At 57.6% G+C, this 27,739-nt stretch overlaps 1 protein-coding gene across 1 annotated transcript in view; it reads right to left on the bottom strand.

Moving 5' to 3' along the window:
- SLC12A5 (solute carrier family 12 member 5) overlaps positions 1-26,930 on the bottom strand; it is a 44,770-nt gene extending 17,840 nt beyond the window's left edge. Inside the window, exons 1-6 of the mRNA XM_032218654.1 lie at positions 26,732-26,930; positions 2,576-2,670; positions 2,216-2,347; positions 1,676-1,822; positions 809-863; positions 26-156 (exon numbers count right to left, since the gene is read on the bottom strand). Of these exons, the coding sequence (XP_032074545.1) occupies positions 26-156; positions 809-863; positions 1,676-1,822; positions 2,216-2,347; positions 2,576-2,670; positions 26,732-26,930 (759 nt within the window). The remainder of the gene's footprint in view (positions 1-25; positions 157-808; positions 864-1,675; positions 1,823-2,215; positions 2,348-2,575; positions 2,671-26,731) is intronic.
- Positions 26,931-27,739: the final 809 nt, after the last annotated feature.

The raw sequence follows: 27,739 nt of genomic DNA, 5'->3' as shown, positions 1-27,739 counted from the left end.
GGCCCACCCCCATCCCCGCACTCACCAGCAGAATCTCTATGGTGCCCAGGATGTACATGGCACCTGCAAAGGTGGTGCCCAGGTAAAAGCAGAGTCCCACGGCCCCTCCAAACTCCGGGCCCAACGAACGCGAGATCATGTAGTAGGACCCGCCGGCTGGAAGGAGGGAGGGAGGGAGGGAGGGGCAAAGATCAGCAGGAGTGACCCCCACATGGCCCAGAGAGGAGGGAGGGGCCGCCCTGGCCTCTCAAGGCACCCATCACTCTTCTTCTGGGGAGGGGCACCGAAGGCTCTTGTGGGGACAAACGGGGGGGGGGCTCCCCCTTTCTTTTTCTCCAACTAGCCCCCTGGGGAAGAGGAGGTTTGCCAGATGCCAGAAATGCCCCTGGGGTGGGAGGTGACCCATCCCTCTTACAACCTCTCCACCTGGGAGGCCTCGGAAGTAGCCTGACACACTCACACCCCGGGCCACTAGCACACCCTGCCTGGCTGCCTCACCAGCCCCAGGTGGTAAGGAAGCCACGGGAGGGGGAGGGAGGCAAGGACACCCCAGAGACGGAAGTCCCTCCCTCTCCCCTGGGGCCCTCCTCTCCGTCAGGAGCCCAGGTGGGGCCCTCAGGAACCCCAGAGGGCCCCTGATTTTGTGCATCCCATTAATGCTGCCAAAGAGGGAGGGGATGCCATGCAGACGGAGTGACCTCCACCCAAAAGGACGGGGTGCTTCTGTGCCGCCCCCAATCTTTGCTTGTGCCGGGCTCTTGGCAGCCCCCCCAAGTCCCTCCCTCCTCCGCCCCTCCCTGCTACCCACCTGGCACCACTCCATTGGTGGCGATGGCACTCATGGAGATGGCCGTCAGCATGGTCTGTGGGGAGAGAGGGCAGCTGTGGGGATCTGGCCCAGCAGGGAGAGGGAGGCTGATCCCGAGCAGCCCCTGGGACTCTGTGTGTGTGTGTGTGTGTGTGTGTGTGTGTGTGTGTGTGTGTGTTTGAGCTAATTCTCCAGCCAAAGGAGTGGGGGAGGGGCTTTCAACCGCAGGGCTCCTGGTGGGGTTTCATGCTGGGGACCCAGAAGCCCCCGGGCAGCCATTGGCAGGAGCCCAGGCTCCTGGAAGCCCCACCTTTGCAGGCCGGGATCCCTACAGCCAGCTTGCCCCAAGGTAGTGCCCATCGCCAAGGCCCCCAAATCGGTTGGCCATCCACCCCATGAGCAGAGGGCAGGCGGAGGGCTGCAGGGTGTGTGTGTGTGTGTGTGTGTGTGGCACATGGATGCCACTGGGATTTGCACTGGGGGCCCTGGGTCGGCAGCAGGGCTGGGCTGGCTGCTTCTGGCTGCCCCAGAGGGAGGGAGCTGTCTCAGGGGGGGGCAGGGGGGGCTGCCACAGGACAGAGGGGGTGGGGAAGAAGCCTGGGTAAATCGGCCATTGGTTTCCTTGCGCCTTCGTCCACCCAGGCAGGTGCCCCCACGCTGGCTGCCCTTCCGGGTTTAACTTGGGTGCCCCCATTCCCCCCCCCCCAAGGCTGAGATCCCTATGGGCCAGTGGGGGCCAGTGGGGGTGGGGGAGCCTCTCTCCGGGCTGGGCTACGGAGGACTCGTCCCGGGGCTGCGTCATGAGGAGCCCGCCTGGCCAGACCCTCTCTTGCCTGGCCAGGCACCCGCGGCCGGAGGGGGACTCACGCAGGAGCAGCAGAGGATGACCATGCTTAAGGACTCCAGGATGCCCGAGATGCCCACCACCCAGGTGAGGCGGAGGAAGAGGATGACGCCAAAGATGTTCTGCAGGCAGGGCAGGTAGACGCCCATGAAGGTGCCCATCCGGGTGGCCTGCCAGAAGAGCCGGGGCCGTGAGACTGCGCCCAAACAGGGTGGGTGGGCTCCCTCCCTTCCCTCAGCAGATGCCTTCCTGGCTCAGCCCTGCAGCTTCACCGAGCAACTGGAGAGGACCCACGAGCTGTGCCTCCTCTTACCCGCTGAGAAAGAATCGGACTGGGCTGCAAAACCCCACACTGCCACTGGAGGGCGGTATGGAGAACAGGAGGGAAGGCCGCACTAGGCTGCCCTCTGCTGGTTATCCGGGCCCTTCAGCCCAGATCTGGGGCCTGAAGGAAGAAGAGGGCGAGTGGGCAGCCTGGGCTCTTCTGCTCTTAACTAGCTGCACTCTGGGACCCACTGTGGGGTGAGCATTTGGGGGCACAAACCCTCACCCCCCCACCGCACCTTGACAGGCTTCTTCTTGGCCCCCTCGTTGTTCTCTGCCTCTTCGTGCTCCCGGCTGCCCTGGGGCAGGTTGGTGTAGTTGGCCAGGCCGCTGAGCAGGGAGGAGACCATGGGGCTGGTGTCCATCTCCTCCTGTTGGGGAAGCAGAGGGAGGGGAGGGCTGGTGGCCACTCTTTGGGGGTGGGGGTCCTTGCCCCTCGCGCCCTGCCAGCCTCGTCCTTTGAGTTCCTGGGGCCAAAGCTTCCCCTGCCCAGCCTGGCACCCCTCGTGGAGCCGGGGTTGGGCTGCTCTGGTACCCCAGGGGCCTTTGCGGGTGAGACCCCTTTGACCGCCCCCCCACCCCCTGCAGCCCCTGCTGACCTCAAAGAGCGCCATGTTCTTCCCATCGTATTCCTTCCCCTTCTCCAAGTCGGTGCTGTTGATGAATGGGCTGCTTTCCTTGGGGTTCCCATCACCTGTAGGGAGAGAGAGAAGGCCTGAGACCGCCGGGATGACACCAACGTCTTTCGCCAGCCTTGCAGGCCCAAGCCCAGCCAGCAGCCCCGCAGGGCCCTTCTCTGGAAGTCACCCGGAGGGTCAGGCCCGAGTGGCAGGGGGGCCTCTTTGCCTGGACACACCTGTGCCAGGACACCTCACCTGTCCCGATCTTGACCCAGGGAACCTGCACGGCTGCCTGACCCAGAAGCCTTTGAGCAAGGAGAAGACCCAAGAAGCAGAGCACCTCTCAGAGAAGGCACCCGGAAACTAGAGCTCCCACAGAAGAGTTGGGCATTTGGGATGGCGCCCATCCCAACACATGGCCAGGCCAGCTCGACTGCCCACCCCCTTGGCCCATCTACCCTTGTGCCCAGGATCAGCTGCTCTTCTCTGCCTGCTAAGGAGGGTTTCTGAGGGACCCGGATAAGGACTCTCCACCCGAGAGAGCCCTGGACTACTTCAACACCACCTACCCCACAGGAGCCAGCCCCCCAGATGTGTGGCTCACATCTGGACTAGCTCCAAGACTTCGTTCATGCCTCCTAGTCCCCCAGGTTCCGGAGCCATGGAGCCCCTCTGATGAGCAGGAGGACCTGGCTTTCTGCAAAGGAGGAGGGTCTGCCGTGTGGGGAGAAGGTGCCCCACCAGGGGTGTCCAACCTTGCCGTGGCCGGCTGGGGAATTCTGGAGTTGAAGTACACAAGTCTTAAAGTTGCCAAGGTTGGACGTGTTACTCTACACAATCCTCAGAGGAGGCAGAGAAGCCAAACTCCCCCCCCCCCCAATCAAGAAGGCTTCCCACCACACCTGAATATCTAAACCTGGGTTAACCTCAGAACTGTGGCCATGTTTGCATGCCAGCAACACTATTGTGTTGAGGGATGTGTTAGCCACACAGACAGACACAGGCCCTGAGCAACAGGCTTCCCACAGCCCCCTGACTCACACATGGCCTCCTCTCAGCCCTCATTCCTTCCCCGCCTGAGCGGTGGGGGGCTTGAATGGGGAGAGGCTGGTCAGAGGATGAGTCTCTTATCCGAGGGAGGAAGGGGAGGAAATGCTTCCCCCCTCCCCTCAAGAAGACAGGCTGAGATCTTTAGTGGTGCTCAGAGGTCTGTTACTCCTTGATCAATAATCAATTTACAGAGCAAGTTGCCGCTTAGAGCCGCCTTCCTCGTTTTCCTCGCACGAAAAGCCCAGGAGACCCAGGAGGGATTTCTTGGGAGCCTCTCTGATGACTCCGGGGGGGGGGGGGGCAGGAAGGTGCTAGAAATCTGAGTCAGGTGTGAATGGTGGCCGGGCTCGGCCGCTCTGGTGTGAGCCACCCAGTTTGGGTCACCACATTACAGAAAAGATGCTGAGACTTTGGAAAACGACTAAGGGGATTAAAGGCCCTGAGACAAAAACAGAGAGAGATCGGTCGCAGGAACTGGGCCAGTCTGGGGAAAAGGAGAACTAGGGGAGACACGGTCCACTCTTCCAGTATTTGAGGGACCTCCACAAAGGTTAACAAATTAACAGAGTTGGAAGGGACCTTGTAGGTCATCTAGTCCAGTGTTTCTCAACCTTGGCGACTTTCAATCCTGTGGACTTCAACTCCCAGAATTCCCCCAGCCAGCTATGCTGGCTGAGGGATTCTGGGAGTTGAAGTCCACAGGACTGAAAGTCGCCAAGGTTGAGAAACACTGATCTAGTCCAACATCCCCCCCCCCACTCAAGCAGGAGACCCTACACCATTTCTGACAAATGGCTCTTCTTGAAAGTCTCAAGTGATGAAGCTCCCACAACTTCCAAAGGCAACTTCTCTTCCATGGGTTGATTGTCCTCACTGTTAGAAAGTTCCTCCTTATTTCCAGGTTGAATCTCTCCTTGGTCAGTTTCCATCCATTCTTCCTTCTCTGGCCTTCGGATGCTTTGGAGAATAGCTTGACCTCCTCTTCTCTGGGGCAGCCCCTCAAATATTGGAAGATGCTCTCCTGTCTCCCCTGGTCCTTCTCTTCCCTAGACTAGCCAGGCCCAGTTCCTGCAACCGTCCATCGTCTGTTTGAGCCTCCAGTCCCCTCATCATCCTGGCTGCTCTTCTCTGCCCTCTTTCTAGAGTCTCAACCTCTTTTTATAGTGTGGTGACCAAAACTGGGTGCAGAAGGGGGGGGGGGCAACTTATTCTCCAAAGCACCAGAAGGCCAGACAGGAAACAATGGGTGGAAACCCATCAAGGAGAGAAGCAATCTGGAATTAAGAAGAAACTTCCTGACAGTGAGGACAATAAACCAGTGGGACAGCTTGCCACAAGAAGTTGTGGGTGCTCCAACACTGGAGGTTTTTAAGAAGAGACTGGACTGGACATTTCAGCCACTGGTCTGAACTGGTCTAGGGTCTCCTGCTTGAGCAGGGGGTCGGACTAGAAGACCTCCAAGCTTCCTTCCAGCTCTATCTAGCTGATTGATTGATTGATTGATTAAAAGAGAGGGCTCCGGGGCGATTTGTGATGGCTCATGACTGAGCTTCAGGTGTATAAAAGTCCCCCCCCTCCTCTCCCAGCGCCCTGGCAGCTGCCCTTCTGCTGCTGGCAGACCCTGGACAGAGGAGAATCCATGCTGCTTTGGGTCCATCTGGGACCAAGATCGGCCTGAGGTCCCTTTGGGTCACTCAAAGGGAAGGATGCCTCTCTCAACAACCTTCAACATTGCTCTCCACACACACAGCGGTGCCCATGAATGGTCTTGACAGGCCAGAGAACCCTGGGACCCCCCCCCAGCCCCCTCCCCGCTTCACGGGTGATGCAGCACAGGCCACTCCTGGTCACGAGGCCCCCAGACCAAGTTCGTGAGCGTCCCGGGCAAGTCAGCCTGACGCAATTCAGTCCCTGGCTGAAGAATTCTGGCTGCCTGAAACCTCCATGCCAAGAAAGGCAGCCTGCCCCCCCCCCCGAGCCCCCCCCCCCCGGCCGCCTCCAGGGACGCTGCTGGGACCCAGCGTTAGGAAGCAGAAGTGCCAACAAGAGGAAGAATCCCAGAGCGGCAGAGGCAGGGACAGTCTTGCCTCTGGAGGAAGGATTCTGCAGCAGCCGCTGACTCACGGCAGACCCCCTGAACCGCCGAGGGCCAGGGATGCTCCGGAGAGCCCTGGCGAACAGCGGCCTGTGAGTGGTCAGGGAAGGCGGCTTCACACATTGAGCAAAACCAGGGTTTCATCAACCAAACTGACAGATTCACACCTTGTACTGAGCAGTTGACAAGCAAAACAAATGTCTCTTTTTCCCAGGACTTCCTTGCTCGGCTCCCGGGGAGAGGCCGGCTGAGCTTCCCTTCTGCCCTGCTGAGTCCCTGCCTGGCCTGGCTGCCCTCTGGCTGCCCTCGGCTTCCACCCTCTGCTCCAAACAGCCCTGTCTGCGGCCTCCCTGGCCAGGAAGTGGAGGCGGAGACACCGACTCCCTGCTTCAATCTCTGCAGGGCTTCATCATAGGGGGTGCCAACCCCCCTCCCAAAAAAAGCTGAGCTCTGCTGCGGCAAACATTTGGGTAACTCAACATGCCAGCAGCCTGGCTCAATCCTGTCCTTCCATCCAGGACACCCGGAGGAATCGGCTGCTGGGAAGGTTCTGGAAGGATCCCAGGTCCTTGGGAAGGTCTGCAATGCAGGATCTGCAGCCCCCGTTTCCTGACCGAGGGGTGTCCGGCGTCTGTAAAATATCCCCAGAAGGGGACGGCCAGGGTGGCCAGCCTCACCCGCTGGGCTCCTGGCTGTGACCTTTGGAGAACCTCGGAGGACAGGCGTGGAGCCAGAGGACCTTAGAAGGACAAGCGTTTTCTCTCCTCAAAAGAAGAGGACCCCGATGACTGTCAGCCGGACAGCAACAAACACCGGAGAAACGGTTGGATGAGTTGATTTGTCAGCATTCCGAAAACCCTCTAACCTGGGTGGATCGAGAACAAATCAGGGCAAACCAACCTGTTTTTTGTTAAGTGGCCATTTCAGTTGACTGAATGGGGAATGCAGAGGAGGTCAGTATCTAGAGCAGTGTTTCTCAACCTTGGCCACTTGAAGATGTCTGGACTTCAACTCCCAGAATTCCCCAGCCAGCATTCGCTGGCTGGGGAATTCTGGAAGTTGAGGTCCAGACATCTTCAAGTGGCCAAGGTTGAGAAACACTGCTCTAGACTTTAGTGAAGACAAACTCTCCATGAGGTTGTAATTTTAAAAAAAGGAGACCAGGTGTGGACTGGACAACAGGGCCATCCCACAGGTACAGAGTACCTGCTGGAGAGAAATCGGGCTGCGAGGACATCCTGGGCTCCGATTGGCCGCTGGATGACCATCATTTCTACAAATCATTAGCAAGAGGGATTGAAAAAATACAAGTGGTAGAAGGGAATCTTCCTACTCGGAGTTGAACTGTGGGCTCCTTGGTGCTCTCTGAGAGGGGTTGCTTTTCCGCAGACGTTTCGTGACCCAACTAGGGAACATCATCAGTGCTGATGATAGGTAATGAAACACCTGCAAGAAAACCAATAAGCTCAGAGAGCACCAAGCCCCCCACCCCTGGCAAGATAGCCATTACACTCAGAGATGACATAAGCATTGTAACATGATTGCACTTGTATACTGTGGCTCTTTAATTCTAGTTTAAAAATAGGACAAGCTGAATATATTGATAGATAGTAGAAATACACTGAAGGGAGGAGCAGAGGGGAAGAAGAAAGAGGGGCAGAGAGGGTGGGAGAGAGGATTGGCGGGAGGAGGAGAAGGAAGGGAGGGATTGTATTGGGAGAGAGGAGTGATTGAGGGGGAGGGGAAGTAGGAGTAGAGGGGAATGTTGGAAGGAAGAACGAAAGTTGGAGGGGGGGCGAAAGAAAGGGTGTATGGTGGGTCAAAGTGGTATATAGGGTTTGCATTTTGGGGGGTATTGTCAACAAGAGGGAGGGCTGTGTTTATTGTTCAATGTTATATGCCCCGGTTATGCACAGTATATATGTGACTGTACGAAATGAAATGGAAATAAAACATATTTACACAGCATTGGGTAGAGCCTCCGGTCCTGGTGACCGACCCAGATCGGATCCTGCAAGATTATCCTGGGACACGTAGTAGATTCCCCTTCGTTCGCCCTGAGCTCTCTCTGCTTCACTGCAGGTTCTGTTCCGTCTCCCGAGGGCAAGAGATGCAATCCTGGCCCCTCCGTGCAGACGGCAGGAGAATGCCCATCTCCTCCTGCCGTGCCTCGCAGGCCTTGCTTCTCTCCCCCGACCCATGACCTCGCCTGGATGCCCACAAGAGGCCCTGCCTGGCTTCTCCCCCTGCCAAGATCTGCCTGTCAACACTCGATGTCTGGAGGGTCAGGAGCCATTCATAACATTCATTCATCACGTCATCCGTTATGTGCATCCGTGTTACTGAATCCTTCAAGATCCCAGCAGCTTCCAGGCCCTCGGAGGAGACTTTGGCAGCATCTCCAGCTGGGCCAGGGGTAGGAAGGCACAGGATTCAACAGAGGTGGAAGGGACCTTGGAGGTCTCTTAGTCCAGCCCCCTGCTCAAGCAGGAGACCCTGGACCAGTCCAGGGATTGGCTGCCCAGCCTCTTCCTGAAATCTTCCGGCGATGGAGCACCCACAGCTTCAACTAAACCATCCAGATGCTGATGAGTTACAGTTGGTTTCATCAGCACATGGGTGGAATTGCACCCCAAACTGCTGGATGTCACCTTCCACTGGCTTCATATATTTATTTTATTTATTTATTTTAGGAAATGTATATTGCTACTTATTCCCACGTGGCGACTCAAGGCGGCTTACAGGAAAACAAATATCTAGGCAAATCCAAACCCATCAAGGCCAATCTACCCCTCCCTCAATACCTAGAGAGGCTTCCCGCCTGGATAGGCTGACCTGCCACAGGCCCCTGGCACAGCCCAGCAGCTTCCCTGGCACCTCTTTGCCGAAGCCACCCGCTCAGGCTGCCGCAGAGACGCTCCCCGGGCTGCCGCTAATCAGCTCCAGCATCCTCCCCTCAGAGGCTCTGCTTCACTGGCCTCCAGTGACAAATGGCACAGTTGGCCAGGATGCCCGGCGCCAGCTCAGCAGGTTTCCCCTCTGCCACCAGATCCAGAGCAAGTCAGCTTTGTTTATAAGCCACTCTGTAAAATAATAACTCTATGGTCATAAAGACATTGAAGTCTACTCCGTATAAACTCCCCTGTCCCTCACTGTTGGAGGGACAAGCAACCCCTCCCCATTTTGGTGATTAGATTCGGTGCTGAATGACCAGCTTCTGCCACTCAGGGCTGAATGGAGGAGTCCTTGGTACTCTCTGGGCCTAGTAGTTTGCTTCCAGACGTTTCATCACCCAAAGAGGTACTACCATCAGTGTGAGTGAGTATGTGGTTCTCTCCCAGTTTATATGCTAGCTTTCTCCTTGGTGATTCCTTGATTCCTGTTTTCTGCTTGTTTGTCTGGTGTTAATCTTTGCTGGCTGCTGCAAAGCAGGTGTTCCGGCCTTTTCTCTCTTAGGTTTTCTATTGTCTCTGATCAGTGACATGCAGTCAGGGGAGGGAAGGGAGGGAGAGCCTCACCACTGTCATCCATGAAAAGGAAAAAAAATATAAAAGGAAAAAGGCTGGGGTAGTTGCTGCCAGAGTCACCGTGTGGATGACTCTGCTTAGTGCTTAACTGTTTAAAAAAGCCTCTAAAAAGAGCGCCCTCTACAGGAGGAGGCAGGAGAACCACGTGCCTCATTTAGTCTGACTTTATGATCACTCGAGCAGAAGTTAAGCAAGGGTTAAAAGCCGAAAGATTCCTTATGTAGATGAGGCACGTGGTTCTCTCGCCTCCTCCTGCAGAGGGCGCTTTTTAGAGGCTTTTTTTTAAACAGTTAAGCACTAAGTAATCCATTGGGGACTCTGGCAGCAGCTACCCCAGCCTGACCTCAGCAGCTCTTGCCTTTTTCCTTTTACATTTTTTTACATTTTCATCATGGCAGGCAAGAGCAGAGTTGAAATCCTCTGTGAAACAGCTGGAAAAGGTATGTGGGTCAGAGGGAGTGGGAGGAATTCAAAATTAATGTAATTTGTAAGTAATTGTAAATAATTTGTGTGTCTGTGTGTGTGTGTGCGTGTGTTTGTTTCTTCACTTAAACAAACTCTCTCTCAATTTGAGAGTGAGTTTGTTTGAGAGGAGAGGGAAGGGGTAGGAGAGGCAGGGAGGGCAGCCCGCCAGCTTTCTCTCTCTGTGTCCGGGGCAGCCCACCAGCAGAGGCAGAAGCAGGGCCTCTGGGTCAAATCTTGCCAGGATTCAAGATAACCTGCACCAACAGTTGATGGCCTCGTCCACAACCCGGCCGTGTTCCTGAGCCCCCATCCCTCCCCCTTCTCTGGCTTCACTGTTAAGTGACCAAGTACCTAGGCTGCTCTGGGTATTTATTTTGGACATCTGTGGAAGTTCTCAGCCGCCCAGGCCATGGTTTTATTTATTTTATTTATTTTTATTTTCCCTTTATTTGTATGCCGCCCTTTTCCCTGGGGGGACTCAGGGCGGCTCACAGTTCAAAAAAGGGGGGGGAAGGACAAACAATTTCTAACATAAAGACAATACATCATTATTAAAAACACAACAGTCACACAATTCGAGTGGTGTTAGAATCTTAACCCCAGGCCAGCCGGGACAGCCAGATCTTTAGGGCGGCGCGGAAGGACTGGAGGGTGGTGAGGGTCCGAATCTTGTCCCAAAGGTGCTTTTTTGAAAGAAACAGAGTCCAGTTGCCTCCTGAAAAAGCCCCTTTGGGACCCCCACGGCCTGGGTGGCTGAGAATCTCCACAGACTTTTAGCTGTACAATTTGGGATGAAGACTCTTGGAATGTTGTGGGAGCAGGAATGGATTTCCAGAAAATCTGCAGACCACAGAAACCATTGGCACCACTCGGGTAACCCTGAGGACACAGATAAACCTCCAGCTGGCCTTAGAGGTTTAACAGATTAACAGAGTTGGAAGGGACCTAGTAGGTCATCTAGTCCAGTGTTTCTCAATCTTGGCAACTTGAAGATGTCCGGACTTCAACTCCCAGAATTCCCCAGCCAGCATTCGCTGGCTGGGGAATTCTGGGAGTTAAAGTCCGGACATCTTCAAGTTGCCAAGGTTGAGAAACACTGATCTAGTCCAACTCCCCCATCCAAGCAGGAGATCCTAAACCATTTCTGACTGATGGCCGTCCAGTTTCTTCTTGAAAGTCTCCAGCGATGAAGGTCCCAGAACTTCTCCGGGCAACGTCGGTTCCATTGGCTGACGGCTGTCAGAACATTTCTCCTTTTTTCTAGGTTAAATAACCCTCTCAAAGGAGGCAAATGTCCAGCTGTCTGCAAGCGATGTACACCCGTCCCTTCCCCTCCATCCAGTCAGAGCTGAAGAAGCTTCTTGGATGAGAAGCGAACCGTCTTCAAAGAAAACAAGAGAAGAAAGTCCTGTTGCCTCCTGGAAAAAAAAAGCACCTTTGGGACGTTTATTTTGGAGGTTTCTTATTGTTTTCAAATGTTTTTCTTCTTGGGTGGTGGCTGTTTTGAACTGTGAGCCGTCCAGAGTCCTTGATCGGGATGGGAGGCTGTGCAAATCCAACCAAAGCGCCAGAGCTCCCTTCGCCTGGCTGACAGGGCTGCCTTTCTCCCTCCTTGCTTCCCCCTCCTGCAGCCCCCGGGTCCCTGGCTGTGTGCGCAGGGAAGTGGGGCGCACAGTCTGGGGGTCTTTTGTGTTGTTTGTGGCAGGGGATTCTCTCCCGCATTTCTCCCCCCCAAGCCTCCCTCTGCTTTCAGCTTCATCAGCCCTTATGTCCCGTGTTCCTGCGCCCTTCAGCTGCTCACCGTCAATGCGTTGAAGGAAGGACGGACATTTGTGTCATATTGTTATTCGCCGGATACATCCGCAACCCTCCTTCCCCCAAGCCAGGCTGGGGTTGTTGTGTTTTTTTGGAGTCTTATGAAAAACACAGAGGGGGGGGAGGCAATGCTCAGAAATAACAGGCCTGAAATCTAATTCCCTTCGATTCGGTCTTTGCCTGGGAATTAATTTGCCCTGCAAAGTCCAGCTTCAACGGTGGGCTATGGGGAGAGGCTGAATCCTGAACTTTCCCGTCAACTTCGGCTAGATTTAAAGGTCAGTTTAGCAGGAGGCATTTTGGGGATGAGCTGCTCCTCGGTGTCCGAAGCGGCTGCCAAACTGGTGACTCGGGGTGGGATGAGGGGGCATCCCCACAACCCCTTCCATCTCCCTCCCAGAGGAGAGAAGAGCCGAATTCTGCAGGCCTTTGGCCTCTTACAAGTAAGAGTCCCTCCTTGCAACAGGCCACATACGACCTACAGATCCTCTACCTTCTCTCTCCCTCTCTTTCTCTCTCTTTCTCTTTCTCTCTCTCTCTGTAAAATTCTTCAACCAATTTCTCATATTTAGAACAGACATTCTTGCTTTTTTTTTAAAAAGAATGCCTTCCTGTCAGTCTCAATTCTTGGCGGCTGCTTGGATACGTCCCTGCAGTTCTCTTGGCAAGGCTTTTTGGAAGTGGTTCCCCACTTCCTCCTTCCCAGGGCTGAGAGAAAGTGCCTGGGCCCCAGCTGGCCCTAAGGCAGGCCGCAGGACTAGAACCCAGCACCTCCCAATTTCTGGCCCAGAGCTGGAACCCCAATACAACCACCCGCCTCTGCTTGTTCTGGTGGTTCAATATCTACACATAATTTGCAACCGTTTGCCCAATTTTCCTCATTAAGCAGTTAAGTACCTGAGTCTTTGAGATATTAATTTCCAAATCCCTATTCTTTGTTGCATCATACAGTCTGTCCTCAGCTGCAAAACTTTCCCCGGCATTATCTATATAAAACCCACTTGGCTTTTAGTATAAGACGACCTTTCGCACAAATGGACTCGAGGGTCTTTCTTTCGGAGGAGCCCAGGCGGGGGCAGGTGTGACAGATGAAGATGCACATTTGTGCCCCTCCCCACAAATATCCCTGGTTCCTTTGCCCATAAATAGCTGAAAGTACTGAGGGGATTTCACACATCATCCAATCTCTCTCCCCGCCTACGGTTGGGCCGTTGGCTAAGCATTCAATCGCGCTGAAGCTTTGCTGCCATCCTGCGCCGCATCGGCCACGTCCAGCAAGCAGCCTCCGATGCCGTATTACTGCCATCCCATAACTCAAGCTCGTTCGTTTTATCCCAGGCCTCATCTGGCCCCATCGGCGGATGCTGCGTTTTCTTTCTCACATCCATCTGGACCGTGTGTCACCCGAGTTACGGGAAGGCAGGCGACAGTGCGCTGACCTGCAACCTGGATCTTTGGAGGCGATCCTGGCTTGAATAAAATCAGGCCAGGGGCTTAGGGCTTTGGATGGCGCTTGTGACGCAGGGCCCAAAATGCACGCAAACTGAGCGGTCTGGCCATCGTTGGCAGGAAGGTGGCAAGGGGCACGGGTGCAAGGAAGGCTAGCACGTCAGGCGATACCAAGGACGCCCACTAATACTGACAGATGTTGGGGCCATGCAGCCTTTCTGATCTGAAGTGTTCTGCCCTGAAGCACATCTGCCGGCCATTCCTTAAAGCAGCTTCAGGAAAAGCCTCAGCCTGTTGTACGAAAGAGCGGTTTGCACCCCCAGCACACACACGGCGGCCCCCGTTAAGAGATGGAGGCCATTAAAGGCGGCCCAATCATTCACTGGATTATGGTGGAGCAATATTTAGCCATGACCTTTCCAATCTGATCAGCCCATCAAGTCATCATTCGAATTAAATGGCCCAATCCAGACCATCAATTCTGGGAACAGGGGCTTCCTCCCTGGTTCTCCTTGATCCGTACCTCTCCCCTTCTGTACCCCAAGAGGACTGTAGGGAACTCCCAGTGCCTGGGGCTGGCCATTGCTTCCCTCCCAGATCTTCTGGTGGAAAACCTCCTTTCTCCTCCGCCGAGGACCACGGGAAGGTCTCCCCACCGGAGTTCTCAGCAACTGGCCTCCCACTGTACAAGGGTTCAGCCACGGAGCCCCCGTTTTCTTGGCATCTTCACTTGCCACCGAGTTGGTTCTCCCCTTAGTGGGTCAGCTTCCCTCCTGACCATACAGCCCGCCTGCGATGGACTCTCTCACTGACCAGAGTGATTCTCCCAGGACGCTCAGCATCACCGAGGCTACTGAGCCCTTCATTAAGCCACCATTTCCTGCTTCCCATGAGGGCCACTCCCGCTCTGGGCCCTTGGTGGGAGGGGCATTTCCTTAAATTGGTGGTTCTCAGCCTTTTCTCCACCACGGACCTCCTTTAAGTACTTTTTGAGGCCATGGCCACGGATCCCCAAAATGTAACTCAAAATTTAAGTCATCACATTTCTTCAAGCCTTCATGGACCCCCTGTGATAACATCATGCACTTCCCAGGGGTCTCTGGACCGCAGGTTGAGCAGCACTGCCTTAAATCCTTTCTAAAGTTCATATCAGACTCCACCTGTGGTTGTCAGTGGTCTTCACAAACTCTGGCCCGTGGCTCAGGGTCTTCCCTAACCGAAGGCATCCGCCTCTCCTTCGCCCAGGTGAGGAAGAGGCTGGCTTGGCCACTGTCACTGTTGCTCTTGATCGACAGCCCATCCGATGCCGTGGCTAAGGCCCAGGGCTTTCAGGAGCAAAAGGCCTGGGACTGGAGGCCCCTCTCAGCCTCAGAAGCTCCTGGGTGACATTCGGCCATGGCCCCCCACAGCCATTGCAACCCCTGGATGATTCCCAGCTGGTCCCTCTCTTTTCTCTGAGCTCAACCTCCTCCACCTTCCCGTTATGGGGGAAAACAGGCCTTAGACACGTCCAGGTACTGAATAAAAAATCTAAATTTACCCGGACAATAATCTCATTGGCCTATCATTCCAGGATGGATGTCATTAAAAACCAACAAACATGAAAATGGTTTTATACGGCGCACTTCCTAGTGGTCTCAGGTGGGCAATGCCCGGACTGAGTGGCTGTTTGCGAAGTAAACAAGGTTCAGGAGAAAAGCACCTGCCATCCTGGACGCTCACTGATCCTGAGGTATTTTCGGAACCGTTGGGCCGGAGAGGACGGCTGCCAATGGCCGAATGCTCCTCAGGCTGAGCAGAGCAGGCACCACGCTCTGCTTTGCTTTATGGCGGCATCTATTTATGAAATCAGCCGGTCTCCAGAAAGCCTGACCTATTTCTCCAGGGGCTTCGAAAGAACTCGGAGGATTTTGTCTCAATTGGATTTATGGCTGCCATAAGTCCTCACGGTGGCCATGCACAAAGGCTTCCTCCTTTGCCCAACCCGGGATTAAGCCACCTCCATGCCGGACTTGCCCAGCGCCCTTCCCCGTCCTCGGTGCCCGGACCCCAGGAGTGCCGCCAAGGAGGAGCCAGGCCCACTGAAGCCTGAACCGGGGCTGGTGATGAATGTCCCTCTTCCAGCTCTGTAAACCTGCACGGCCGGGGTGGGGGGGAGCTGCCTGGGGAGTGTGCTGCCTAATGGGCCTCCTGGCCTATAAATCACCAGCATAAGGCCAGGATGGGGAGAGGCTCCTTCGCAGCTGGACTCCTTCCTTGAGGAATCTGGCGCCGGTTGAAAGGCCACGCAGCACCCGGGAAGCTCACCGGGTAAAGCCTGCTATTAAAAGGAGAAGGCTGTCCTGTACGCTCCAGAGCAACGGAGGCACTACTCAGAATAGTAAAAACTGCAAGAGGGGATAAAAATAGGAAAATGATTTTAAGTTGGCTAAACAGACTTCATGTTTCACCGCTGTTTCAGTTAATGATATCGCTTTGCCGAGTTCTAACTCTCGATCTCTGTGGGCCTTCATTTAATTAGGATCCCACTTGAACAGCCCGGATGCCTGTCAATAAGCCGCCTGTGACAAAAGGGACAATCGATCCGAAGGGAGTCGCTCTGCTCTCAGGGAGCGGAATTGGCAAGCGGATTTGGGAGGCGAAGGGGGAGGTTCGAACAAAAGGACCAAAACGTGCGTCAGAAGGAGGGAGCTGTTATGGGTTGCTATGGGTGCGAGTCGAAGTCGGAAGGAATCCAGGAAGGTTTCTGTTCTGGTTGTTGGTTGCAGGTTACCCACAACCGAGTGGTGACAACGGGAGAGCCAGAAAGGAGAGTCTGGAGGAAGCTCTGAAACGCTCCGAAGGAAGGAGGTCCAGGGAGGGGGCTCTCTTCTGGCGCAGGGCCTGAGCGGCTGGGTGGGGAGGAGGGGAGAGAAGGCCGAAAAAGCAGCTGAGCCCTTCCAAGACCCAGGAAGGCACGAGAAGGCTGTGGATGATGGGCATCTCCGAGGAAAAAGGCCGGCTCCTGATTCATCGGGCGATTCCTGCCTGCGCATGGCATCGGAAGGGCCGTCAATCTGAAAGGGGGATGATTCATCTGGCTGTTCCCCATGAAAGGCCGAGGGGATGCGTGGCGGAGGGAAGCGGGATCAGAGGCTCCGAATGGGAGAGGGACCTTCCTTGGCAATAATATCAAGATTGTCACTTGGGAGAAAAGGAACGCGGAAGACCAGGAAAGAGGGAATGCAGAAGGATTGTAGGGAATGGAGGGATGAATCCTACGGGTTCTCCCAGGGAATGAAGGGGGCATAAGAGGACGTAGAACTGCCTGGGGGAAAAGCGACCAGACTCACAGCGACATCATGCAGTTAGGATAAAGTGGGGGGGGGGGGCAGAAAGGAGCCACTGGTGGAGCAAGCGGGCCAGGCAAGCATTGCTGCAGAAAGGAGGATGGGAGAAGCGATTGCATAATATGGACGGAAGGAAAAACACCGTTGCCCAGGATCTTGGCAAAGAGACCGAGGCGCTTTGGACGGAATAAAAGGAGACCCGCATCTCAATGCAGGGAGACGAGGCGGGTTTAAACCCAGAGAAAGGCACGGAGGTCTTTCTTTCAGCTGACTTCTTTCCCATTATCTCGGGCCTTTAATTTGGGGGCTTCAATGTTTACTATTTTTTCCCTGCAGTCTGCATAACCTTGTTTACCCCAAAGGAGAAATATGCACATGCTGGATGCAGACGCCTTTGATTTTAAGACGTGGCTTATTTTGGTCAGGTTGGAAGTAAGCATTTACGTCACAGGCAGCCAAGAAAACGAACAAGTGGATCGCTGAATAAACCAACATTCTCACTCGAGGTGCAAAAGCTGCAGTCATCCTACTTCAAACAAACGAAGTGACGAAGAGGCCTGAAGGCTGGAAAGGTGGAAGGGAAGAAGACCACCAGCGGAGGGGGAAATGGGGGCAGTTACAGGCGATGGGGGAACCCTGGGGGGAGCAGAAGGAGCAGGTAGGGAGAGATCATCAGGGAAAAGTCAATCTTTCTGCTTGCTAGGAGTCAACATTCAACCAAATACCAACCAATGAATCGATCGATTGATTGTTCCATTTATGTGGCCCGCAACAGTCTGTCAAGGGGGGGGCATGATACCCCAGAGGTTAAAGACATTGGGCAGGCCAGCTGGAAAGATGGGGTTCAAGACCCAAGCGCCACAGGATAGGGTGAATGCCCGTTACTTGCCGCAGCTCCTGCCCACCTGGCAGTTTGAAAACACACACATGCGAATAGATAAATAGGTAGCCCTTTGGAAGGAAGGAAACAGCCTTCTATGCGCTTTTGGTGTAGACCATGCTGGCCACATGACCAGGGAAAATGCCTTCAGACTACGCTGGCTTCCATGGCCGAGAAATGGAGATGAGCAGCACCCGCAGACAGAGCCGGAAACAACCAGAGAGGGAAAACGGAGCCTTCACCTGGCCTGAAGGAAGAGTTTCACTTCCTTCCCAGAATGGGCTCCGTTTTGAGATCAACATTTCTGGCCACTTTAAAGCAATGTAGTTTTAAGGCTTCCAGGAAAGGCGCAATTGTGCCACAAACACTCAGATCACGTCACCCATGTGCCTGGGCTCACAGAGTCCTGAATCTGCCCTCTGTAGACAGCCACACAGGAGACCCAGAAGCTCCCAGGAAAGAAGGGAAGCGCGTTCACACACAGAGGCCCAACCAGGGGAAGCAGCTGGACCTGCCAATTGGGCCCCAGCGCCCGGCCACCCCTCTGCATCTGGGATGCCGGAGACCCCAGCAGCCATCCTACGGTATTCTCCCCCCGCCCCCGTGGAGGAAGTGCTCCAAGCATATCAGACTGAGAAGGGCCCTCTCCAGGAAATGGCCGCCTGAGGGGCTCCCCTCTGCCCACCCAGAGGAGCCTGTGACTCCCGAGGGACCCCAGAGCAACGCCTCCAGCCTGAACAACTGGCTTGGCATTGGTAATGCCCAGGAGGAGGAAACGGGCAAGACCTCCACATGGATCAAGGGCACCTCCACCAGCAGCCTCAAAAACGGTTTGCCCTGAAGGGGAGGAAGTCCGCAGGGTGGGCACCGTTGGCTCTGGGTGAAGAGGCTGGCAGGAGCAGCTGCCACCAGCAGCAGGTCTGCCTAAGACACCTCCCTTTGGAGCGGCTGATGTGGCACTTTTTGAAGGTTGTGGGTCTGCTCACAAAAGGGCCCCAGCAGGAGAACTCGCCCGTTCACAGACCCAGGCAGGAGGGGTCACGGATGGCCAGGCACAGGAGCTCATCCCCGTCCTGGCGCACCCCCGGCCAGAGTCTTTCCACCGCTGCCCAAGCAGCTGAGGAGCAAGGCGGGCAGGGCCCCCCATCAGCTGCCCATCCTTGCTGTCCCTCCAGCCGGCTGGAAAATGCAGCATTGCCTTCTGGGAATCAAACCGGCCTCCCAGGTCAACCGAGGGGCTCAGAAAGCTGCCAGGAGGCGGACTGGGGAGCCAGGACCCCTGACCAGCCCTGCAGAGAAGAAAAGGAGACCACCCAGAAAACGCACCTATACCTACGTGTACACAAACACACACACACAAACACACACACACAGACCCCTCTGTCCAAGATACACCACCCCAGCCTCAGGACAGCGCCCCCCCCCATGAAAGGAGCCCTTGCCACGTGTCTTGCCAGCAACCACCAGAGGCAGCCCCCCCCCTGCATCCCCCCTCGGCCTTCCAGGGCTCCCCAGAGCTTCCCCGTTTTCCCCAGGCCAGAAGCGCCAGATGACCCTAAAGCCCCTCCGCTCCCGGGCGCGGCTGAGAGCGAGACCCGATCGCCCGCCAATCCCACTTCGGTCGGCCCGCCGCAGGGAGAGCCACCCGAGCACGCGCCGAAGGAAGAAGCGGCACCTCGGCCGCCCTCTCGGCCATCGCCCCGGCCGGACCCGCCGGAAGGCAGCTAGGCGGGCGGGGGGCGCGGAACCCGGCAGGCCGCGCTCCCCCCGGCCCTGGGTCGGTTTCCCTGGCAACCCAGCCCGGCGCCCAACGAGGCTTATGTAAGCCGCCAGCTGCCGCCTCCCCCTCCCCTCCCCGAAAGCCCCTCCGCCGCTGCAGCGTCTGGGCCGGGCCGGGAGTGGCGGGCGTGCAGCGGCCGGCTGGGCTTGAGCGACGGCCCGGCTCCCTCCGATGGGAGCCCCCCCCCCACGCCTTGCTGCTTCTTTACCGGTTGCTTCGGCTCCTTCCTTCGCCCCCCCCCCGGAGAAGCAGGTTGGCTGGGGGCGGTCCCCGCTGGACAGTCCCCGAGACCCCGCAGCACGGGACGCCCCCAAAGAGCAGCCCCCAGGAGCCCCCTAGCCCCGCCCTGCCAGCTGGGTTGCAGAGGTGGGAGCCCCTTACTTACAAGAGATGGGGAGGGGGGCGGGGGAGGCAGAGAGTGCAGGGAGGCCTCAACGTAGCCCCCCTTCTTTCTTTAGTGACCCTTCGCAGCGGCAGCGGCCCTGAGCGAAGCCCGGTCCTCACCCTTGGCCATCAGCCTGGGCTGGTGACAGCTTCCGTGTCCTGGGGCCACGTGGCCACCGTGTCCAGTTGGCTTCCCAGGCAGCAAAATCAATGGGGGAAGCCAGATTCTCTTAATGACCATGTGATTTGCTTAACAACTGCAAAACAATCCTTTTTGTAAATCAAGGACTCTCTGTGTGCTGGTTCTCTCTCTTCCTCTTTCTCTCCTAATTCTCTCTCTCATTCTCTTTCTCTCCCCCCCCCCTCTCTCTCCCTCTCCTATCTCTCTCTCCTAATTCTCATTCTGTTTCTCTTTCTCCTCTCTCTCTCTCTTCTGCTCTCTCTCTCTCTCTCCTATCTCTCTCTCCTAATTCTCATTCTCTCTCTTTCTGTCCCAATTCTCCCTCTTTCTCATTCTTTTTCTCTCTCTCCTAATTCTCTCGCTCTCTTCCCCGCTCCTGAATATTCCGTGCTCCATGGCTTTAAAAGAACCGGGCTCTGATGCGGAGCCAAGGAGGGATCCAGACCCCCAGTCCAGCAGGGACCAAGGGGCCATTCCAAATCTGCTCCATTGCCTGGCCGCCCCCCCCCCCCCCGTGTTCAGGTAGGGAGCATTTTGGCTTAGCCTGCTTTATAGTGTTGTATTTGGCTTAGTATAATTTATGGTTTATCCTCTAATATTGTAAGCCCCCCAGAGTTACTGTGTAGCAAGATGGGCAGCTAATGAATTTTGCAAATAAAATAATAGCAATAGCAATAGACTTATATAGCGCTTCATAGGGCTTTCAGGCCTCTCTAAGCGGTTTACAGAGAGTCAGCATATTGCCCCCAACAATCTGGGTCCTCATTTTACCCACCTCGGAAGGATGGAAGGCTGAGTCAACCCTGAGCCGGTGAGATTTGAACAGCCAAACTGCTGATCTAGCAGTAGCCTGCAGTGCTGCATTTAACCACTGCGCCACCTTGGCTAATAACAATGGTAATAATGTGTGAGTGTCCCCTAGCAAGACTCCCGTGCCAAGCCAAGGTCCAGGGGTCCCTTCTCCAAGCAAGGGGACCAGCGGGGTCTCTCCCGTGTTCCCCCAGGCCCAGCTACTGCCATCCCCCCACACCTCTGAAGCCAATCAAAGCCCCATCAGGCCCAGCCAGGGAGAGGGGCCAGGGGTCGGCTTCAAAGGACAGAAGAGGCACCTGTGAGGGGGTGAGAGGGGGGGTCTCTCAGGGGACCTCCTGGGTTCAAGCCCCCCTCAGGAGCCTTTACCTGAGCTCCATGCAGCTCAAATTCCTCTCCTGTGTAGCAATTGGGGGACGGAGGGACAGCAAAGCTTTCCCAGCCAAGCAAGACAAGATGCCCCTCACGGACGGGCGCTGGGGGCTTCCCTGCTGTGAGCAGACCCCAAAGGAGGCTTCTCCCGGCCACTGCACGGAAACTGCTCCAGTTAAATCTCCAGCCTGAAGAGGCTCCATGAAACGCGTACACTGGAGCGGGCCCTGGCACAGCTGCCAGGCTCAGAGGGCGTGATGAGGGTCCCTGTCCTAAGGGAGGCGCTGTGTCGGAGGGCTGTAAACTCACAGTTTCTCCGGAAGGATGTAGGGCTTCCTGCTCGAACAGGGGGTTGGGCTAGAAGACCTCCAAGGTCCCTTCCGACTGTTATTCTGTGATTCAGAACACCTCCAGGACGTGGCACAGGCGGCAAATTAGCCCTGGGTGGGCTGCCATGGAGGCCTCGGCGCTGCCCCCTTGCCTCATCGTCTGTCACCAAGACGGCCACTGCCAGTGACTGGCGCAGCCTTAAAGGGACGGAGAGCGGATGGCCTCTGGGTGCCACGGCCCCAGCAGTGTGGATCTGCTTCTGGGCACCCTGAGCCTGCAGCTGCTCTGCCCAGGTAGCCCCAGGGGAAGTGGACGGGCCTTCCCCCCCACTTCAGCCCCCTGGAGGGAGGCAGTTGTGCAAGAACAGGATGCCCTTCGTGCCCCCAGCAGGCAGAGGGAACTGGCATGGGCACCTGGAGCTTTGGGGCAGGGTTCTCCAGCTGTGCCAATTCCCAGAATCCCCTGGGGCTCCTGGGGGGGGGGAGGCAGAGGAAGCGGCTGCTGCAGAAGGGCCAATGGAGCCAAAGCGCCCTCAGTCTCCCTCCATTCCCGGCAGAAGTGGCTCCGGTAGCCCCCCCTGGGAGGGGAGGGACAGAGCCATCGGCAGGAGTTGGGTGCTGCAGCCCACGGAGTCTAAAGAGCAGAGCCGCTTGCCTGGTGTAGCCTGGCCTACCTCGCAGGGCTGACGTGCCGGAAACTCTGACCCTGCCTCCTGGAATAAGAGAGGCCAGACCTGCTCCTCCTCCTGGTGGGTCAGGCCTCCGGACACCCCCTTGCGCTTTCCTTTCCCAAGGCCCCCCCCTCCGCCCCCCATGCAGAACCTGCCAGTGCTCCCTCCTTTCCCCTCCCCCACTGCTGAAACCCGTCAATATCTTTTTGCATCTCTTTAAATGCCCCCCCCCTTGAGTCACCCCTTCCACTCCCTCCAGCAGGGCTGCTCTTGTGGCTCCCCCCCCCCCAACGCTCCAGGCTCAGCCTCCTTCGCCTGGACCGGAGGAAGGCCGATCCCGGGGCTGGCTCTGCTCTGGCAGCAGAGGGGGCACAGCAGCCTCCCCCCCCCAGCATTCAGGCCTCTTATTGCAGTTGGGTGAGGGGGGGGTCACAGTCCTGCAAGGGCTGAGCATGAGAAAGCCCCCCCCCCAAGACTAGCCCAGCAATGGGGAAGCAGGAGACTCCTTCCCCACACAGTGTGTCTATCAGGGCTCCCTAGAGCAGCCTTCTCCCTCCCCAGAGGCCCCATGGCATATCCCCCCCCCCGATTCCCATCAGATCCTTGGCCCGGATGCCCAGGGTGGAGGTCCAGGAGCCAGAGGGGCCCAGGGGAGCAGCAGGGGTCTGGCATGCTAGGAATGGATGGGGCCCTTGGGGGCCATTGTGAGGGGCGTGGGGGATGGGCAGGCGGTTTCCAGCAGACTGAGGCAGGGCAGACGGGGGGGGGGGGGCACGGAGTCAGCAGGCCGGGCATCTCTCAGCTGCAGCCTTCAGCCTCTCTTCATTCCAGGTTCTGGGAGAGTTCCCCTCCCTCCCTCCCTCCCTCCCTCCCCAGGGATCACTCAACAAGAACCGGCCTTTTAATTTTCTGCGGTGGCTGGCAAGGCTGCCCATGGGCTGCTGGCAGGAGAGAGCGGGCCCAGCGCGAAGAAGAAGATCCAATCATCCCCACATCGGGAGGGAGGGGGGGCAGAGTCAATAGCTGGAGCAGTCGCCAGCCAGGTTCCTGGCTCCACAGGAGGACTGACCCTCAGCGCCCTCCCCAAAACACGCCTGCTGCTCAGCTGGGCCCCCCAACCAGAGACTCCCCCTCCCTTGCCCCGCTTGGAAGCCAGAAGGATCCAGGTCTTCCTGCTCAGAGCACATACAGGCCAGGGTGGGTGGTCCCCCCCCTTCCATAGCCCAGCCTCCTGCAGGGCCAGCTGAGGTGACCAGCGTTTGACCCAGGCACAGGGGCCAGCCAGGAATCGGCTGTAAGAGTCCCCGGAGTGCTCTGTCCACTCTCCCTGTCCAGCTTCACGCCCTCTAATTGCCAGGCCCTCCGGCTCTTGCCTGCTCCCTGAGCACTACTCTGGCTAGGCAGCCCACCCAGGGCACCCCTCCTCTGCCCCTCTGTCCCCTTGATGGAGGCTGAGGCCTCTGGAGCCAAGAGTGGGCCGCAGCTGCCCCAAAGGCCAACCCAGGGGGAGGGAATCACGGGAAGTCTTAATGCCGCTTTATAAGGCCTTGGTGAGGTGGTCATTCTTGGAATCCTGCATCCAGTTTTGATCACCAAAATATAAAAGAGACGTTGAGACTCTGGAAAGAGTGCAGAGAAGAGCAACAAAGATTATTAGGGGGCTGGAGGCTAAAACATACGAAGAACTGTTGCAGGAACTGGGTATGTCTAGATCAGTGTTTCTCAACCTTGACAAGTTGAAGTCCCCAGGACTTCAAGTTGCCAAGGTTGAGAAACACTGGTCTAGATTAATGAAAAGAAGGACTAGGGGAGACATGATGGAAGTCTTCCAATATCTCAGGGGTTGCCACAAAGAAGAGGGAGTCAAGCTATTCTCCAAAGCACCCAAAAGCAGGACAAAAAACCAACCAAGGGCCGAAGCAACCTGGGACGAGGAGGGATTTCCTGACAGTGGGAAGAATCGGGGGGGAAGGGCTTCCCTCCAAAGGTTGTGGGGGCTCCATCACTGGAGGCTTCCAAGAAGAGATTTGCCCAGGATGGCTTAGGGTCTCCTGCTTGGGTGGGGGATTGGACTAGAGGGCCACAAACGTCCCTCCTTCCGCCGACCTCCTGCTCAGGCACCTGCAGGGTCAACAGAGGAGCAAGGGATCTCCCCACCCCCAGATCCCAGGATGGATCAGGCTCCCAGCTTGGTCTCAGATGGCTCCCCCATCGCATCCTGCAGCAGGTGCCTTGGATGGAGGGGAGTCAGGGAATCCAAAAGGGGAAGGACTCCCTTGGCTGTGGATGACGATCACATGTGGCCCCTGGAGGGAGTCGGGCCCAGAACCCGGCTGTCTCTGTGCAGTCCCCCACCCACCCACCCACCGGAAAGAAAGGCTCCCTGGTCTTGAAAGGGGGGGGGGGCGGCAGAGGCCTGCAGGCAGCAGCCGTGGGGAAGGTGGCTGAGGGCTCCTGCTTGGGGCTCCTGCTTGGGGGTCCTGATTCGGGGCAGCCGAAGGGAGCCAGCACTGCAGAGCGAAGCTGCTGCTGCTCCTTCCATGCCAGGCTGCCGTCCCGCCGCTGGTAGGCATTTGCCTGGCACTGGGAGGAGGCAGCCGGCCTGTCAAGCCCCTTCAGGACCCCCACTCTGAGGAGCAGCAGGCTTTGTGGGTGGGTGAATTATACTTCCTGGCGGCCCTTTAGTCATCACTTCACTTGCCAATCAAATCTGTCATATTTTATATGTTCATTGCTTTTGATTAAAAAAAAGACACGCCATGAAAATCACCAGCCTGGGTGTCACAGAAACTTCAGCGTCATGAGTGGAACTGCAGCTCCCCCCACCATTAAAGCCTTGCAGTGCTAACAGCTCAGAAACCCCCAAGGCCACAAACTGCTCTCCCAGCCTTCACCCACCCGGTCCATGTGCCCATCTCCCCCAGACCCTGCTTCTTTAATCTAGCGACTGTGCCAAGGCAGAAAGACACGGAAACGGCAGTGGAAGCTCTTGCCCCCAACCCGGCCTTGTCTTGCCAGGGCCCACCATGCCAAGGGGCCAGCTGTGGTTCGGCCTCCAACACACCTGCGGCTCCCTCCGCTTCCAGCTTTGGGGAAGGTGAGGGCACAGGCACAGAGGCCTCCGCTTCCCTTTGGGATCCCCTGTCCAAGGAACCACGAAATCCACCCCCCTCAATCACCTGGCCTCCATCTTGGAGGCACCTGACCTACATTCAGCCAGAGATTTCCCCCACAGCTCCACACGGTTCTCCAGTAATTGTATCCCATATTTTAGATCAATTAAAGACGTCTTAAAATAAACCTGATTATAGTACTCTAAACTGCTTTATTCCCTTTCTCTGCTTCATGGCAACCCCAGACTGGGAACGTGGGTTCCCACAGGTGGCCCTCAGGGAGGCTCTGAGGAGCTTTGGGTAGGGGGGATCCTGTATGGGGACCCAGTCAGTCCTGCTGCTCAGTTGGACCAAACACCCCAGGGCCCTCCTGGCAAACGATGCTGGGCAGACTTTTGGGATGGCAAAGACTTCTGCAGAAGAAAACCCCACACCTCAGTTCCCCAGAATATGCTCCTCCCAAGGGGGGAGGGGGACCTGTGACCCATGCCGAATACATCTGCCCTTGGACTTCCCTCTCCTGTGGCTGTGGGGTCTGGAGAAATGCACCCCCACCCTTTGCTCAGAGAACTGCCAGTTCCAGGAGTCCAGGACGTCCCTTGCCAAATGCCACCGAGGAGAGCTGAACCTCGGCTGCGGAGCCCTTTCCCCAGGGCTGCCCAAATACTCTCCCACCACGTCTGGCCAGGCAAAGCCGCTCGGCAGGAGCCAGGGGGCAGCAAGACCCCAGCTGGGCAGACCAGCCCCATCTCAGCAGGACCTGGGGGGCTGGTTGAGTCTGAAGAAGAGATGGGAGGGAGCAAGGCAAGGAGACGGTTCTGCGCAACGCTCACTCCCCCCCCCCCCGCACGAGGCTCCTGCAGCGCTTCCTCCCCAGGTCCGTGGCCAGCAGCCCCTTCCCCTCTGCAAGGGGGAGGCTCCACGAGGGTGGGCAGAACAGCCCCACCAACCCTCTTCCCAACTGCAGGGGGAAAGGGGGGGCGGCTGGAGATGGCGTCTGCCTTGGCTCATGCCATCCCACACATTCCCTGTAGACACGCAGGGCCCAGGATCCCCAGCGCCCTGGCCTTTTTCTCTGCTCATCTGGGCTGGCACCGGGCAGGGGGCAGTCGTCCAAATCCCAGCCATCCAGAGGGCAGCTGCACAATTGGCTGCCCTTCTCCCGTGGATGCCATTGCCAGGGCAGCGGGGGGGGGGGGAGGTGGGAGCCGCAGCAGGGGGCCGGGTTCAAATGTTTTGCTTCTGGACAGCGCAGCTCAACTGGCGCTGCGCTGGGTCTGCAGCAAAGGATCCGTCCCTGAAGGCAGGGAGAGGGCACCGCCAATGCCCGGCAGCGCAGGCTCAAAGGCCGCGGGAGAAGGAGCGCCGCATTCTGGGCCGGAGAGATGCGGGGTCCCTCCGTGGCGCAGAAGCGACCCCCAGCAGCTCGCCCAGCGCGGAAGTTGAGCGCCAGGGAGCGAAAAGCGCCCGGCGCATCCGCAGCGGGGGCGGCGCCTTCCAGAGGGCCACGGGGGCTTCGCGCGGAGCCGGGGTCCATAGCGGCGCCTGCCCAGCCGCCCTGGCAGGGGCAAGCGGGCTTCGGGGCAGCCCAGACGAGGGTCCCCGCCGCTCCCTCGCCAAAATGTATCCCTCGCCAGGTGCCACCATTTCCCGGCGGGCGGGCGGGCGGGCGGCGCGAGCTCGGAGGATGCCAGCCTGGACGGCGGCCGCATTCCAGCACCCTGGACAGCGGCAGAGGCCGCGCGGCCGCCAGCGCTCCGCCGATAAAAATAGCCGCGCCGCCCTCCGGCTCCGCTCCAGCCGCCGCCGCCGCCGCCGCCGCCGCACATGGCCCGCGCGGGCGAGGCGAGCGGGGCGCAGATCCGGGCTGCCCGGGCGCTCTTACCTTGGCTCGCCCCCCCCTCGCCGTCCTCGCAGTCCGTCAGGTTGTTGAGCATGGCGCAGCTCGGCTCGCCCCGGCTGCCGGCTGCCGGTCCGGAGGCTTCTCCGCGTGCTCCGCTGCAGTGCAGAGCAGAGCCGTCCCCTCCGCCGCCGCCGCCGCTGCTGTCACCGCCGCCGCTCAGCCCCTTCACTTCATCGTGCATTCAGGAGACATCTCTCCGTGGGTTGGGGAGGGGGCGCAGATCGGGGGCGCAGCAGTGCAAGCGAGCTGGCCGAGGAGGGGCGAGGAGCGTCCACGAAGCCACGCAGCACCTCCGAGGGCAGCGCAGCTCTGAGCCAGCGGCAGAAGAATTAGGGCATCTGGGGGCTGGCACTGCGGCGCTCCCCCGCAATCCGCCTGCGCTGATGCAGTCTCGTCTGGGGCCGCCTGCTCCTCCCCTCCCCTCCTTCACCCCCCCCCCCCCCAGACAGTGGAGTGGAATTTGGGGGAAGAGAGCTGGGGACCAATTCTACCCCTTCGTCCCTCTGGGCATTCAGACGCTCCTTGCCGTCTCTGGGTCACCCCAGCAGGCAGGAATGGTGCAAGGCAGGAGCTGGCAGGTAAGCCCCCTCCCCCACCTGCAAACTACACACCGGTTTGGTGGAGGAAGCTCCTCTCCAGGACCCCCCAAGAATGCTGTTCCCCTAGCATGCAGAGCAAGTGACCGCTAGGCCCACCCCTTGCCTGCGCAGGGGGGCGCTTTGGCAGCGGACGGAGCTGCCTGCCTGCCTGCTTTGCTCCCCCTCCTGGCCCAAGCCAAACTTTGAGCGAGACGAGGGCCCGAGCTTCTCTCCCGGCAAGTGGGGGGGGGGCTACAAGGGAACTGCCAGGAGACCAACCGTGTCCCCCATCTGCTCCTACTGAATTGATTCCGGAGTGGGGCCTGGAGGAGGCCTGGAGGAGGCCCCAAAGCCGTCTCTGGAGGGGCTGGGCTCTCCTTGGGCACCCTTCGCCAAAGGAAGCAGAGGCCCC

Source organism: Thamnophis elegans, chromosome 5 (assembly GCF_009769535.1).
Source record: "Thamnophis elegans isolate rThaEle1 chromosome 5, rThaEle1.pri, whole genome shotgun sequence".
In the NCBI taxonomy this organism is placed as follows: domain Eukaryota; kingdom Metazoa; phylum Chordata; class Lepidosauria; order Squamata; family Colubridae; genus Thamnophis; species Thamnophis elegans.
This window is presented reverse-complemented; position numbering and strand designations above follow the sequence as displayed.